This window comes from Taudactylus pleione, unplaced genomic scaffold (genome assembly GCF_031769625.1).
Source record: "Taudactylus pleione unplaced genomic scaffold, aTauple2 ptg000053l, whole genome shotgun sequence".
Taxonomy (NCBI): Eukaryota; Metazoa; Chordata; class Amphibia; order Anura; family Myobatrachidae; genus Taudactylus; species Taudactylus pleione.
The window spans coordinates 8744601-8761254 of record NW_028284455.1 but is presented as its reverse complement, the minus strand read 5'-3'; the positions used below and the strand labels follow the sequence as shown (position 1 = coordinate 8761254).

The 16654-nt window shown below is 45.8% G+C and overlaps 1 protein-coding gene across 3 annotated transcripts in view; it reads left to right on the top strand.

Annotated features, from left to right (window-relative positions):
• WDR37 (WD repeat domain 37) overlaps positions 1-16654 on the top strand; it is a 194243-nt gene that overhangs the window by 78125 nt on the left and 99464 nt on the right. For all 3 annotated transcript variants that reach the window (XM_088463219.1, XM_088463227.1, XM_088463210.1), the window contains exons 4-5: positions 840-935; positions 4547-4611. In XM_088463219.1, the coding sequence (XP_088319345.1) occupies positions 840-935; positions 4547-4611 (161 nt within the window). The remainder of the gene's footprint in view (positions 1-839; positions 936-4546; positions 4612-16654) is intronic.

Here is a 16654-nt window from a genome sequence, read left to right as displayed (position 1 = left end):
GCAAATCTTAAGAGCTGCAATTGTAGGTCCATAGTAGATTTATTTATTTTCCCCTGGTTGGCAGTGAGACTCTACCACTCAGGCGTTGGAAATGTAAATAAGATGAAGAGGGCGAGTCATTAATGTCTGTTAGCAGCTGCTGTGCTCTGAAAAACTATTTACTCTCTGCTTTGGAAAAGTTACTAGTACTACTTTACCTCTGCCCTTTATTTCTTTGTAGCATCAGGCCTTTAGGCACTATTATATATTCCCAAATTGGAGCATTAGTGGTTTATAGGTAGTTGACATACAATTTGCAAAGCTAGAACTCTTTTTTTTTGCCGATTTTTAATTTTTTTGCTCTTTTTGGAATGCTGTTAAAAGGTGCCCTGCAGACTTTTTAGAACAGTGTCCTAGCATTATACCGTTAAATCCTATGTCTTAGAGTTATTAAAAAATGAAAAGATAGTGGACAATGAGACACGCCAGCTTGGTTTTATTACCTGGCATTTTCTTCTCTCGCTTGTGCTTCTCCATCACACCTGCAAATTACTGCTACTTCATAACAATTCACTGTACTCAAAAACTTGTTTAATAAAGTCATGCATTAAAAACCCGTTCTATCTACTTATGTATGTGACCCCTTTCCCTATTCAGCTGGCAATGCCTGCCACATTTAATTTGCCCTTTACCCTGTGTATATCTAACGGAGAGGAGTTCCACCTAGAATAGAGAATTCATATTTTGTAGTTTAGAAATGATGTTGCAAATATGTTTATAATCTTCATCTTGAGCAGTATGTACATATTTTTTTATTTTTTTGCTCTCGATTCCTAACTAATAATTTTGTTCTGTTGAAGTGCGACGTGAAATAGACACATTGAATGAACGCCTGTCAGTAGAAGGGCAGACAGTCGATGGAGCTGAATTAAGTAAAGGTCAAATGAAAGCAAAAGGTAAATGACTGTGTAAAATAAAACAAATCTTTTTTGCAGACCTCAAAAACTGAAGTGACGGTGGTGCATGTATTCTGATATGTGCAATTTTCTCATGGTCCTAGTCTACCTAGTGTACGCACAAATTCAGTATGATTGACAGCATGGCTGGCGGTTCAAATCCCGACAGCGGCATCCCGGCAGCAGTGGAAATCCCGATCATCCCAAGGTAAGTATTACCTACCCTATTCTACCCCCTAAGCATAGTCCTCCCTTAGGGGACCTTGACCCTTATTCGAAACAACCCCCCCCCCTGCCCTGCGCAAGTGCCTAAACCTAACCCCCCCCCCCCCTCCTTAGCCGCCACCTAACTCTAAACTCTCAGAGGGGTGCCCAACCCTAAATCCCCCCCTGGGAACCCTCAAACTCCCCCCCCCCCCCCCCCCCCCCCTGTCCGCGCCTGGCTTACCTTCGATAGGTAAGCCAGGTGACGGGCAACCTGGCGTAGATAAAATGACAGGCGTTAGGGATTGCGACGCTTGTCATTTAACCCCCTGCCATGATTAGACAGTCGGGACGCGACTGTCGGGATTCCATTCGTCGGCTTCCCGTATGCACATGTGTCAGAAGCATGAGAGCATTGATCTTCCATGTACATACCCATAGATGAGAAGTTAGGCTTTGTTATGTGATCTTGGTGGTAGAAGATGTAATTAGGAATGGAGTAAATATTGTTTTCTTATAGATTTCCATTAGTTTGTGAACATTTTTTGTGGTCTTCTAGGAAACCGAATGATCAGGACGTATTCTATAACTTGTAACTATTGCAGCATATGTGCATATTTTACTTAAAAGCAATTTAATTTGGCAACATTCAAGAATGTACCAGATAGATATATACAATGAAGTACCAAAATTTGGGATAGCAGTATGTATAGGTAATGGTAGGTGGCATTTTGGAAATGCCCACCCAGACCTGCATCAATTATAATCTGATAGCTTGTGAGTCAATTTGAACACTGGCTAAGCTGCTCATGGCAAGGTGACCTTTAAAATTCCTCGATCTACGCTGTAAAGTGTGTGCCAGGAATACCTCATGGAAGGCTTTGCCACCCACTGTGGACAGCGCAGTGGCCCTCCATGGGTAGGGCCGGCAACAGAAATCTCTGGGTCCGGTACAATGATGCCCCACCTTCTCACCACCAGCCCCGACCTCGCACCCACACATAACTCCCCTGCATGTATGATATGTGAAGAATGATAATGTCAACTAATAAGTCAAAGATAAAAGTCAACTGTCTTAATATATGAAATAAATCTTCAAAAATCAATCGAATCATATGAGATCACTGGGTATTTGTAATAATTGACATCTGTTTACATTTGCACTATATTATTGTATCTTTTAGACCTCTATTTTACTTGTATTTATGTGATTTTTGAGTTATTGTGACTCAATTTGAATGTGCTTTATCCTGAATATGTTCTTATGTGAAGGATTTTAATTAGAACCTATAAATTATTTTATAATAAACTGTTTTGCATCCTATTGTCTCCCATTTGTTGCAATTTTGGTGTTCCTGATTTAGGGGTTAGCCACCCCTTACAGAGAGATGCACTTGGATTCTACCTTGAAACTTACTAAAAACCACAGCGCCCTATACTATATACAGTCGGGTGCATAAATATTGGGACACTGACAGAATTTTCATATTTTGGCCTCTATTCACCACCACAATGGCTTTGCAGTTAAAGCACATGTTGTTTGTTTCATTTCAGACTTTCAGATTTAATTTGAGGGTAATTACATCCAAATCAGGTGAATGGTGTAGGAATTACAACGGTTTCTATATGTGCCTCCCACTTTTTAAGGGGCCAAAAGTAATGGGTCAAACTAAACAATCCTAAATCTAACTTTCACTTTTTAATACTTTGTTGCAAATCCTTTGCAGGCAATTACAGCTTGAAGTCTGGAACGCAGACATCACCAGACGCTGGGTTTCATCCCTGGTGATGCTCTACCAGGCCTCTACTGCAAATGTCTTCAGTTCCTGCTTGTTCTTGGGGCATTTTCCCTTCAGTTTTGTCTTCATCAAGTGAAATGCATGCTCAATCGGATTCAGGTCAGGGGATTGACTTGGCCATTGCATAACATTCCACTTTTTAGCCTTAAAAAGCTCTTTGGTTGCTTTTGCAGTATGCTTCGGGTCATTGTCCATCTGCACTGTGAAGCGCCGTCCAATGAGTTCTGAAGCATTTGACTGAATACGTGCATATAATATTGACCGAAACACTTCAGAATTAATTCTGCTGCTTTTGTCAGCAGTCACATCAATATATACAAGGGAACCAGTTCCATTGGTAGCCATACATGCCCACGCCGTGACACTACCACCATGCTTCACTGATGAGGTAGTATGTTTTGGATCATGAGCAGTTCCTTTCCTTCTCCATACTCTTCTCTTCCCATCACTCTGGTACAAGTTGATCTTTGTCTCATCTGTCCATAGGATGTTGTTCCAGAACTGTAATGGCTTTTTTAGATGTTGTTTGGCAAACTAATCTGGTCTTCCTGTTTTTGAGGCTCACCAATGGTTTACATCTTGTGGTGAACCCTCTATATTCACTCTTGTGAAGTCTATGACACATATACACCTACCTCCTGGAGAGTTGTTGTGAAGGGGTTTTGGTGTTGCTGAGCTCTCCGGTGCGTTCTTTCTTTTTAAGAATGTTCCAAACAGTTGATTTGGCCACACCTAATGTTTTTGCTATCTCTCTGATGGGTTTGTTTTGATTTTTCAGCCTAATGATGGCTTGCTTCACTGATAGTGACAGCTCTTTGGATCTCATATTGAGAGTCGACAGCAACTGATTCAAAATGCTAATGTCACACACATGGCGGAATTCAATTCTTTCCAGCCCCTATCGCACCCGACGGAGCTATTCAATTCTTGCTCCTGTCTGGCACGATGAGCTGCCAGCGCAACATTTCAGCTCGCAGCCCCTGGGGGATGAGAGCTGAAATGTGCGAAAAGTTACATGTTTGGGCGCCCAAACATCACTTTTTGCGATCGCGCCCAGCACTTTGGTCGGGTTTAGCTGCTTTACGCGGCTAAACCTGACCTCTATGGGCGCGATCAGCACGAAAATCTTGGACAATTGTATAGCGGCCCGCGATCTCCTGTCACTTTAGACGGGAGATGCGGCCTGCGAAAACAATTGAATTCCGCCCCTAGAATCAACTCCAGACCTTTTACCTGCTTAATTGATAATGAAATAACGAGGGAATAGCCCACACCTGTTCATGAAATAGCTTTTGTGTTGATAGTCCCATTACTTTTGGCCCCTTAAAAAGTGGGAGGCACATATAGAAACCGTTGTAATTCCTACACCGTTCACCTGATTTGGATGTAATTACCCTCAAAATAAATCTGAAAGTCTGCAGTTAAAGCACATCTTGTTTGTTTCTTTTCAAAGCCATTGTGGTGGTGAATAGAGGCCAAAATATGAAAATTATGTCAATGTCCCAATATTTATGCACCTGACTGTGTATATGCTCTGTAGTAACTTGCTGGGGAGTCTCCAGGGAAAGTATTTGCCTGTGTATAATCTCAGCTTGTTTTTCTTTGCAGCTAGTCATAGTACCAGCCAACTGTCACAGAAGTTGAAGACCACTTATAAAGCATCTACTAGCAAGGTAAGCACAGTCTTTGTGTACTGGGGGCATGGAGAATGCCTTGCTGGGAATTTTTTTTTTTTTTTTAGAATACAACATTTAAAAATAACTGAACGAAGGGTTGTTCCCATTATACACTTTTCACTTCTTAAGCACTTTAATGATGAAATGACGCGCTCAAAACATTTGTGGACACGTGAATCCTCGTTTTCTATGTGATAAGAAAATATTACTTTATAATATCTGGAAATCTTTTTTTTTCAGTTTTTATATTGTGTACATCCCTGTTTGTCACATTGCAAAGACTTTATCCCTACTCAAACTAACCTTTGCCAGTAGCTATTGTGTGCGTGTGTGTGCGTGCTATCCTTTCTGTGCGTGTGTAATGTTCTGGTCACAGCAATGTTAATATTTGCAGAGACATTTTGACATGTTTTATTTAATGTTAAAAACACATTATTTTATTGTATTTAAAAATCCACTAGTGGCAAACACAATCACCGGTGTCAGAATAGCGCATTGGAGAAAGCTGTCATTGTTGGTCAGAAAACTTGTGTGTCTGTGTGTGAAAATATACATTAAAGGGCTTTCCTATATATTCATTCCCACCTGCTCATGGGATGTATCAAGACATTAAATTCTCATCAAAGTAAATATACCGTTATCAATTACTGTCTTGTACATGGTAAAAGTGCCAATGTTTTTACTGAGAGCCAATGTACAGTACGGTATTTAGAACATGAATACCAAGGTTAGTCTCAAGAAAATGAAACTGCTTAATAGTATTTAAATAAACTGCTCCCATTCAGAAGAATAAGCTTCTACAAATGTGTCCTCATACACTGTTGCCACAGTCACACCATAAAGCTTCTCTGCGCCAGATCCCGTGTGACACTGCTTGATCTGAGCGTAGTTTTCGCTCTAATGTGCGTCTTAGTCGCAGAATTAAACAATCTGATGCAACAAATCCGCTTAATGCACTGATTCATTTGATATGTGACACTTGTACAACTGTGTGTGAATGAGTCTGAATCTGTATACCGGCTGCTATCCAGCGGCCGCAGCTCTTTTTCACACCAAGTTTTGTTGCTCTTCATCTGCATCTTTGTACATATTTAAAAGTCATTCCTGTGCAGGTAAAGAGGCAGCCCAGTGTCTTTGGTACAGATCGAGTGGTGTTTCCGCTGCATCTGCTACATTGCTCGGTGCGGCTCACTTTTCTCACATGTCCTCGCCACATGGTGCATTGAAGCTTACACTGTTTTTAAAAAGCACACACTTCTCTTATACTAGATGGTTTGTTTGCAGTTTGTTCCTAGGTAGAATCCTGCTTCTCCTCAATGCTCCCTTTTTAATTAAGGATGTTATTGTTTACAGATTAGTAGTTAATTTGCATATTTTCCATGGTAATCCTTTTGCCTAATTTCCAAAAGGATAGATTGTGTGGTGAAAGGCTTCTTAATAAAGTAAATGTATATACAACAACATGACATGCATATTTGTGTTTTATTTCTGACTTTATGCTGCTGCTATAGCCTAAAATGCTGTAACCGTCCACACACATTAATTAGTACTCATTTGACTGACTTTAATTATTCTTACTGCTAGTGGTGAACTTCCTTTTTTAAATATATATTTTTTTTGTAGATTTCAGGTATACCTATTATCAGAACGTACCTTAATGCTGTTTTTTCAGTAATAGATATTTATGTAAAGCCCCTTTTTGCTCTTGCCATTTGGATCAAGCTTGTGTCAAGCTAGTGCACACTATGGCTTCTATATTTACGTTTGGTTGTGTTTTTACAGGGTTTTTTTTTCTGTGCTACATGTGCTATATAACATTTTAGTCTGTGTGTTGCGGAGACACCTCCTTTTTCATATGATTTCATAAGGAACTGTCTAGAACTTTATACAACAGAGATTCTAAACCTGTATGTTCTCTTGGTATAGCGCTCACATTTCTCAGACAAGGCACGTCGATCTCGTAACTCCAGAGTGCGAAGCTGGGAAATATGGGGTGGAGACTCCTGGGTAACATTTCTGTTTCTCTGTGTGCATGTGTGAATGTGACTTTCAATATATACAACAAAGGTCAGCAACCTTCAGTTCCTTCAGTGTTGCTGAACTGCATCACCCCTTGGTGTTTGACTGAGGACAATTCTGATGAATTTGACTAACATCTGGATTGCACAAGATTGCTTTCCCCTGATATAGAAGATCTTGAATAACATCTGAAGAGGCATCATATCTATCAACTGTTCCCTCCGTTTGCATATAGAATAATGTTAGAAGGGTAATTTCACGTATTTAGTATAATACACAGTGACAGCTGATCCTGTTCATACTGAAAACTTTCTGACCTGCTCAAAGCAATCATGTAATTGGTGTTCCTATAATGAGCACAGTAATAGGGTCTATGGCCAGCTCCCTTCCTGTTCACTCTTTGTATACTGATAAATAAAATGTTAGTTAAAGGAAGTGTGAGAGGGGTTTAACACACAGATGCATCTACTGTAAACTCTAAATTTCACTGGAGTTGCATTCCTCAATATAATCAGCACCTAAAACAAGGACCATTTATCTGTTTATAGGCAACCCTGGGTGTAACATGAACACTGTATTTAACCATTTCTGTGTCCTAGTTATTAATTTAATGGAGTGACCTGTCCTATTCCTTTGAGGCTAGCCCGGTAGTTATTAACCTTATTGGGTTATCCTACATTTAGATCCATGTGCAGCTCTTGATCCACCTGTTCCTTTCTACTTGTGTATACAGGTTTTTTTTTCTTATTTATGTGTGTGTTTTATTTATACTTCCACCAAAAGCCTAGCTTCAATCCTGGACACTGAGCACTGAGTGAGCAAGGGTTGGAGTTGGGTTTTACCCCTTTTACAATAGCGGCTGGGCCCAGGTTATTTCCTGGGTCCAACCGTTCACACCGACCCTGGGTCTTCCGGCGTTACAGGGGACGATTAGATATATCCTCTCCAAGCCCTACTGAAGTCAGCCAATCCGCTGGTTTAAGGAATGGGTCATGCAGTTTACACCGGATAGCTATCCGGGTCATTTCCTTGTTCAACCCCGCTCAATACTCCATTGGGTTCTCAGGTCACTCGACCAGGATTTATATTTCGGGGACCCTTTCTACTTCAGGGTCCATAGGGGGTCCACAGGGTTGACCTTGGGGTATAGGTTGGGAACCAAATCCGGGCACCACGCAGTTAAAGCTTTTAGCTCCCAGGATGCACTTGGGTCCACTCTCCCTATAACCCCGCCCCCCAGCCAGAGGCACCTCAGTTTAAGTTGGTGCCCGGCCGGAGTCGGGTCACCGTTACTGCAGGGGGGCTGCTTAGCAGCCCCTAAGCTTAAAAGAGTTTTATTTTATTATTTTTTTACTACTCTTCAGAGCGGCAGCATCAGACTGTCCAATGGACGTCTGAGCTGCCGCTCCTACACCCCGCCGGCGCTGCGACGCCAGTACAGATCTGGGGATCGCAGCGGGACCCCAGAGTCTGTACTAGCCGGGCTCTGGAGGAATCCCTGGGCTGCTGCCGGATCGACGGGGACAGGTAAGTCGCGTGGTCACCGCTTGCGGTGACCCGCGTGTACATGCAGCCTTATGCCTCCGGTCTCTGGGGACAGACCGGAGGCGCTAGCGGTGGCGGCGGGCTCCCCCTCCATGGAGGCATACCCCGCGTGTCCACAGCCCACCAGGGATTATAGCGGCAGCGGGAGCCGGCATCCCGGGGGGTTAATGCTAGCCAGGGGAGGAAGCCTTCCCTGTCTAGCGGCTCCTCCCCTCAGCTCAGCGCGCCTTTCAATAATACAGTCTGGCGTCGCTGAGCTGCTTCCTCCGCGGGCCACGCTTCTTCTGAGGTCTCCAGCGGCCATTTTCTCTCTGTGGTGCTGCAGAACTCTTAGGATGTCAGTGAGCCCAGTCCCCCTGCGTACCTGGCCATTTTGGGTGAGTGTACACAGCGCTATAGCCTTCCCAGACACTGAATCTGGGCAGTTGAATGTAGCGACATTGTGCAGTATATTATATGTCATGCTTATGTATGTATATATATTTTTCTGCATTGTATGTGACTTATGCTAGTGCTGACTGTCTGCTTTTTCTCTCACCTGTCAGTGTATATCTATCCCTTTTCTTTATCTGCCCTAATACAGGTGTACCTGGGGTGGTTCTGAGACCTCACATATATATATTTGTTAATATCTGTGAGGTTTGTCACATACTGTTGCGTGCTGCACGTTGCCATATTTTAGATGGAACTGTGAGTTGCGTACGCTGATAATGGGTTCCTGCAGCTAATCTTAGCGTCAGTCAGGACCGGTATGGCGCTGCTTAATATTTCCGTCAAGATAGTCAGATATATCTGACCAGGAGATTGCACACGATACTGCACCCATTATTGCTATCCTGCAAGTCATAGCCTGCAGGAATTAGTGCGGAGGATTTTAACTCAGAAAGGTTTACGTATGCGGCACCATCTGGTGCCGGGCCCCTTGCACGACCCCCTTAAAGGGCGTTGTTTCTCAGGATCCTCTCCTTTGAGGATCGCCGGGCGGGCCCCATTGTCGTCACTCGCTGGGAGTTACTTCACCATACTGCCCTTTTGAACTCGGGGTATCTCGCAATTTCTTGCAATTTACCCCTGTGTCACAGACTATCGCTCCCTGCCGGGGTTTTTCACAGTACATGAATTACCTCCGATACCACATCGGTCTGTCATTCCCCTTGCAGGGATTACCACAACGGCCACCCTGGTGGATGTCGTTTTATACGAAATACTAATTGGCGTGATATACGCCCTGTGGTTACTGACCAGTGGCTCTGCCGTGAACTGGATGGTATATTCGGCTCTTTCCCTCTCACATGGGGGGGAGCCGATCTCAAGTATTATTATCCCTGTTTTGGGGCTGGTAGCCAGGCTCATTCTGGATATAGAGAATGTCGATCCTGCACCAGTATCATACATCTCCCGTTTTCTGCCCAGAGGGTGGATCTCATAGCGGGAGTCTGGCTGTCCCCAGATACGAGGAGTCACAAAGGCCTCCTGTTTCCCATTCCCTGAGGGTCCTCACAAGTAATGGAAATCCCCTTCTGGGATGGATTTGTATGTTAATCATCGGGTTACAGGCATTAATACGCCTCCCATCCCGGCCTGGACGAATTTTACGGATCCGTAGGTGGTAACTTTGCCTGAAATCAATGTACTCAAGTTTTCAGGGCCTGTTGCCCGTCCTACCATGGCCATCGCATGGTGATGCTTTTGTGACGTTTTTCCCCTCCAACACGTCTGAGGTTCAAATATCTTTTTGCCGCTCACAAAATATGCAGTGGTCATATGTGGGATTACCTCATGGGATGCCGGTCTTCTAACTTTCAGGGTTTCGGCGGCGTCTGTATCCGCCGCAGTACCCTATGGCTGCGTTATGGGAAAGCAGAGGTGCACACTCCTTCCAGGGGGAAGTTCTTGTTTGGTCCTGACCTTGACAAGATCGTTGCATCATTGGCAGTATCACTAATGGGGAGATACCGTCTTTAGCTACTCCCACTACATTCGGACTAACTCTGTTAAGTCTTTTTGTCCTCAGGGTCAGCCTAAAGGCCTGTTTTTTCCTAGGCTGTCGGCCTCCACGGGGGCCACCGTATCCAGTACCGAGCAGTCCGGGACTTCCGGACGACCCTGTTTCTACACCTGAGGATATACCCTCAGCCTGACGGGACAGGTCTACATCTGGGGAATTTCCAGAGTGAGGTACTGATTCTCAACGGCCTCTCATTGCTCATGCAGCCTCCTCACAGGCATTGTTACACGGGCCCTTCTTCAGAACTGATCAGGGCCTTACAATCCCAGAAAGCTATACAGTCTTTGTGGTAAGCAGAGCTATTTCGGCCAACCTCACTATCTCAGTGAGGGACTGGTTGTTCTACTTTCTTTTTGGGGCGGTGACCGACTGGTCCTCCTTTGCCTATACTCTGTCTCAAATCCCTGAATCAGATTCCAACGGTGCCTTGACTCAGGTGGAATCGTCCATGCTCCATCATCCGATGTTTGGAACCTGGGGATTTTATGGTATATCCGAGTATTCAGGATACGTACCTACGGGTACATACAGAGCCCTCTCATCAGCATGGGTTCAGGTTTGCTGTGCCACAGCAACACTTGTAAGTTTCGGGCTCTGCCTTTTGGGGCTGTCCTCAACTCCACCGGGGTTTACCAGCTTTATGGATTTTCTGACAGTTCACCTGTTCAGTGTATCCGAATGCTCCTTTCTCTGGACGGTCTCCTACTTTTAGCAGGATCACCAAGGTACTTTACCGCCAGGTCAGGATAACCGGGGCTTCTTCTCGTCACAGAAAAGTCCTCCCTGCATCCCTCACAGGGTTTTCTTCATCTGGGAGCACTGCTGGATTCTCAGAATCTGAGAATTTTTCTGGCGTAAGACAAGATCTCCACTCTTCAACTTCGAGTGTGCGGATATCTACGCAGTCGACATATGTCATTACTCTTTGTGATGCGCGGTCTGCCAGAGTGTCTACCTTTTGGTAGGGTGGAATGTGCTCAGTTCCATTCCAGGCCTTGCCATAATTGACTCCCCTCCAGATGGATCGAGTTTTTTCCATCGGATCGCTGTTCGAACCATGATACTTTCTACGGAGGCGAGTTGGTCTCTGTCCGGGTGGCTATGGCTATCTCGTCCAGGGTGTTCTTTGCTAAAGACAGTGTCTGGTCCGCATTCATTTCGGGGCAGTTGGACGTCTGTCGCTTCTGCCCTGCCACTTAACTTGTTGATACTTTAAGCTGTCTTGGACTTTCACTCTGGCCTAACCCATTTGTCAGGGTTAACCTGAATAGGTTCAGTCCGACAGTGTCACAACAGTGGCTTCCATCTAGGCAACACTGGTAGTTGGGTGGCAATGTTAGGAATGTCACCCATTCTGACATAGTCCAAGGGTCTTCTCCTGGCCAACTCTGCGGTGTTTATTCCCGGAGCTCTCCATTGGGAAGCGGGCTTCCTCAGCCGTCATGGCGTGCATCCCGGGGACTAGTCTCTTCTCCAAGAGAGGTTTCAACTCCTGGTGAGCAGAGGGGGCCTCCCTGAGGGGATTGATCCCCATGGCCTTCTGACTCGATCACACATTACCGGTGTTACAGTCCAGCTCTAGGAGTACTGAAGCTACCTTCAGTGACTCTTTGTCAGTGAAGTGGTCCTTCCACTTTGTGTACCTGTGTCCTCCGGTCTCCCTTCTTCCTCGAGGTCTTCGGAAGTTTAATTCGAGACGGAGGGGCTTTCCTTCTGGGGGCTCCAGGTCGTCCCAGACATCACTGGTACTAAGATTTTCGGAGTCTCCTCCTCGATGCTCCGTTCCTACTGCTTCACTATCTGGACCTGTTGTCTCAGGGTCCTTGTTTTTCCCTGGATCTGGATCACTTGTCTTTAACTGCGCCCCTACTGTGGTCCTCGGGCTTCCCTGGCTCTGTCTTCATTGAGATGTTTAGAGCAGATAGGCCAGACTTTGCTGGGATCTGCCACGGACTGTGGCATACATAATTCTTATGGTATCGTACCTGTCGATACGATCCTCCGGTGTCCAGGATTTCCAGATATTCTGGCATTCCTTCCAGCTGGCTTGGGTTTCACCCTTGGCCTGGCCTTCCTGACAGTGCGGATCTCTACACTGTCGGTATGGTTAAGATATGGAATTGCTCCGCTCTGATATCCAGTTCATCCTTTGGAGTGTTTTCTGGATTATGTCTCCACTTGTCCTCCCTAGGGACTCCTGGGGAGTTAGTAGTGGTTCTTTGTTTCCTCCGGGGACAGTCAATGGAACCGCTGGTTGTGATAGCCATTACATGGTCTATTGTTTAAGCTCTCTCTCTCTCTCTCTCTCAGGGTGTTTAAATCAACCAGGAGAGTGTCTGAATGGGGAGCGTTCTCATGTGGCTCCCTCTTCTGGAGGGCATCATGTCAGGGTGTGAGTTGCTCTCGCCCTGTGTTTCTTCTTAAAGTGGTTTTTAGGTTCCATATTATTCTGGAACTTATGGTATGGCCATTCAGTTCCCAGTCCTCTCGGCTGTTGTGGCCTCATGGACTGTGGTCCGGCCTCTTTGGCTTTATGTGATCCGTTCAAGTTCCTTATGGTAAGCGGACTCCTTATTGGTGGTCTGCGGTTTCTTCTTTTAACAGGAAACGATGGCCGGCCTATAATGAAATGTTGACTGGATGGCCTCGTATGTCTTCCTCAGGGGCCTACCCATGGGTGGGCATTTCTGTCGTTGAGGCTTGTTTTTTTCTCGGGCCGTGTAACCCTCGTGGGCGGCTCGTCGTGGCGCCTCGGCTGTTTTGCCTTACTAGGTGTCCACGTGGTCTTCTGTCCATACCTTTTTAAGGTTCTAGGCATTGGTTTCCTTTGCCTCTCAGGATGCTTCCTTTTTGGCGACGGATTCTCCTCTCAGCACAGGAGCGTCCCCACCCTTGGTTGAACTGCTTTGGGACATCCCCAAGGTCAACCCTGTGGACCCTGAAGTAGAAAACAAGAGATATGGTAAGAACTTACCTTTGTTATCTCTGTTTCTACGAAGTCCATAGGGTCCACAGGGCGCCCGCCCTGACGCACCTGGCTTCATATGGGCTGTGTTACTGGTCACCGGCTTCCCGTCTCCTTTTCTGTGAGTATGGTTCTAGAGTGTTCCAGTTTTCTCTCTCTTTTTCTCTCCTCCTCCGGCCTTTGGCTACTTACAATCTGAGGTGCCTCTGGCTGGGGGGCGGGGTTATAGGGAGAGTGGACCCAAGTGCATCCTGGGAGCTAAAAGCTTTAACTGCGTGGTGCCCGGATTTGGTTCCCAACCTATACCCCAAGGTCAACCCTGTGGACCCTATGGACTTCGTAGAAACAGAGATAACAAAGGTAAGTTCTTACCATATCTCTTGTTTTTTCACAGAGTCGCGACTCGGGTTGACGACCTGGCAACCCAGGTATTCAGGCAGTGGAAAAGGGGTATTAGTGTTAGAGCTGGAATTAGATCTTTTCTTCTTCAGGGTCCATAGGGGTCCACAGGGATACCATGGGGTGTAGGTGGTTGGAGCTAACCGGGCACTAAACAGTCAAAAGCTTCAGCTCCCAGGGTGCCCTGGGCCTACTCCACTTATACCCCAGCCAAAGGGAGATCAGTTTGCGTTTGGTGCACCTTTTAACAGGGGGACAGCATTCAGCAGCCCCAAGCTTTACTTTTATTATTTGGGTTTTTCTGTTTGTTTTCAGAGCAAGCAAAGGAGTGTCCTATGGGGCTCCTGCGCTACTGCTCCCAACTACCACCGACAGTGCCGCGACACCGGTGAGTGGTCTGGTGATTACTGCGGGCACCAGCGGGGCTCAGCTAGCCGCTGGACAAACGGGGAAGACAGGTAAGGCGTATTTGGCAGTCCTTACCTCCGGTTGTGGAGACCAGCCGAAGGACACTGTAGTGGGGCATCTGGTTCGTCCGCACCCCCACTAGACCACCGGGTACAGTTAAGTCTGGCATCGGGGACCATTGTAGAGACCAGCGGCACCCGGTGATTGATGCATCAGCACGGAGGTAAGCTCTCCTGCCACAGCCCAGAGCGCAATACCTCACAAGAGGTTTGCCGCCTATGAGCTGCTGCTCCTCACCCTCTTCCCACTGTGAGACGCTCAACAGCCATTTCTCAGGGCATGGTTGATACTCCAGGTCTCAGGAGAATCGGGTCCAGTCTCCCTGTATACCTCTCCTCTGGGCCAGGTTATACAGCGCTCAATCCTACTAGCCTATTAAGTCTTCAGTAGTCGATTCAGTGCCCAGTGTGTGTGTGTGTGTGTGTGTGTGTGTGTGTGATATATATATATATATATATATATATATATAATGTGTGTGTGTGTGTGTATATATATATATATATATATACATATATGTATTTATTAATATTATGCATTGTATGTGAGTTGTGCTAGCTCTGCTGTGGTGACACACTGTCTTAAACTTTCTGGCTGTCAGTTATATCTATCCCTGCTGCTCTTTCTTGAACCCCTATACATCTGGTAGTTGAGGGTTATTATTACTTCACATTTACCTGTATTTGTGAAGGTTGTCACATTGCATTACTAGCTTTACACTGATTGTGTGCTGTTTGCTGCTTATTACTATAGCTGCATACACACACAATGATTTTTTGAACGATTATCGTTAAATGTTATCGTTTAATGATAATCGTTTGAAATAATCGTTCACTTTCTGAGTAACGATTATCGTTCATGCGCGTTCACGTTTGTAGTTCAGTCAGACTTGTCAACTCAACAATTTTCATTAAGGGAATATGCAAAAATCATTTGTAGTTCAAAAAAAAGTTCATTACACTTGAAAAAATCTGACAGAAAATCATTCATAAAATCGTTGGTAACAAAATCGTTTGTGTGTGTATGCACCTTTAGCCTTCTAGGCAAGGGTAAACTGGAGGCTGCGGCCCTTGTACTGGTTACTTGCAGATCATGTTCAGTGGGCTTGTCCCCTCAGGATTCTGTGCAGCATGGTCTTTGTGATATTTGTTATGTACCACCTCTCCTTGCCTCTAAAGCATCTGCGACCTCGGTAGTCGCCCACCGGGTCCTTTGGCTACGATCCTGGAAAGCGGACACTGAATCCAAGAAGGCCCTCTAATCCTTACCTATCTTTGGAGACAGGCTGTTCGGCGCAGAGTTGGACAAAATCATGGCACCCTCTAAATCTGCCTTTCTGCCATCAGCAGCTGCCCCTAAGCCTAGGTCATCCTCCTTTCGATCTTTTCGCCCCAGGGTAAGGCAAAAGGTCAGTCCTTTCCCAGGCAGTGTAGTTCTCACAAGGCTGCCAAACCAAAATTCCAAACAGCCTTGGTCGGCCAGACGTCCAGCTTCCAAGTCTGACGACAAATCCTCCGTCTGATGGGGCGGGCCTCCTCCGGGGGGATCCCAGAGTGGGAGGCCGACTTCTTCGATTTGACGACTCTTGGCGTCAAACAACAAAAGACGCATGGGTCCGAGAAGTGGTCTCTCCGTGGTACACCCTCAACTTCCTGAGGCGTACTCCCCAGCATTTTTTGGTACAAGTCCCCCATCAAGGCCCTGGCCCTCCAGGAAGCAATTCACTCCCTGCTGTGTTCAGGTGTGATAATACCGGTTCCATCGGGTCAGCAGGGAACTGGTTTTTTATTGCACTCTTTTTTTTTTTTTTTTTTGGTTCAGAAGCCCAACAAGTCTCATCAGGCTATTCTGAATATCAAATCCCTCGACAAATTTATCGAAGTGCCCAAGTTCCGCATGGAGACTCTACGATCAACCGTCCTGGCATTGAAGCCTGTTGATTTTATGGTTTCTCTGGACTTTTAGGATGCATACCTGCTTGTGCTTATGACTTTAACCCACTAACTGTTCCTACGGTTTGCTGTCCTGCAGCAACATTACCAGTTTCGGGATCTGCCCTTTGGTCTGTCAACAGCCCCTCGGGTCTTTACCAAAATAACGGCAGTTATGCTGACCCACCTCAGTTCCAGGGAGTCAGAATCCTGCCATACCTAGACGGCTTCTTAATTTTGGCACATTCACCGGCTGTTACTCCATCTCCAGCTGACTGTGGACTGTCTACAAATGCACGGCTGGCTCGTCAATTGGAATAAGTCCTCCCTCTCTGACACAGCGTATGGTACATATGAGGGCACTCCTGGATTCTAGAATACAAAGGAGCTTTCTGCCAGCAGACCATTTCCTCACTGCAGTTGCGCATGCGCAACTTGCTCCACAATCGAAGGGTATCACTCAGCAATGCAGGTACTGAGGTCCATGGTATTCAGCTTCGATATGGTGGAATACACTCCGTTCCACTCCAGTCCCCTTCAACAACTGATTCTCTCCTGGTGGAACAGGCAGTTTTATCTGATCTGGTCCCATATGATCCTTCTCCCTCCGGAGGTCCGGCTTTCCCTCTCATGGTTGCTGCAAATGTTCCATCTGGACAAGGGTCACCCCTTCTGGATTCCAAATTGGGAGCTTCTCACTACAGATGA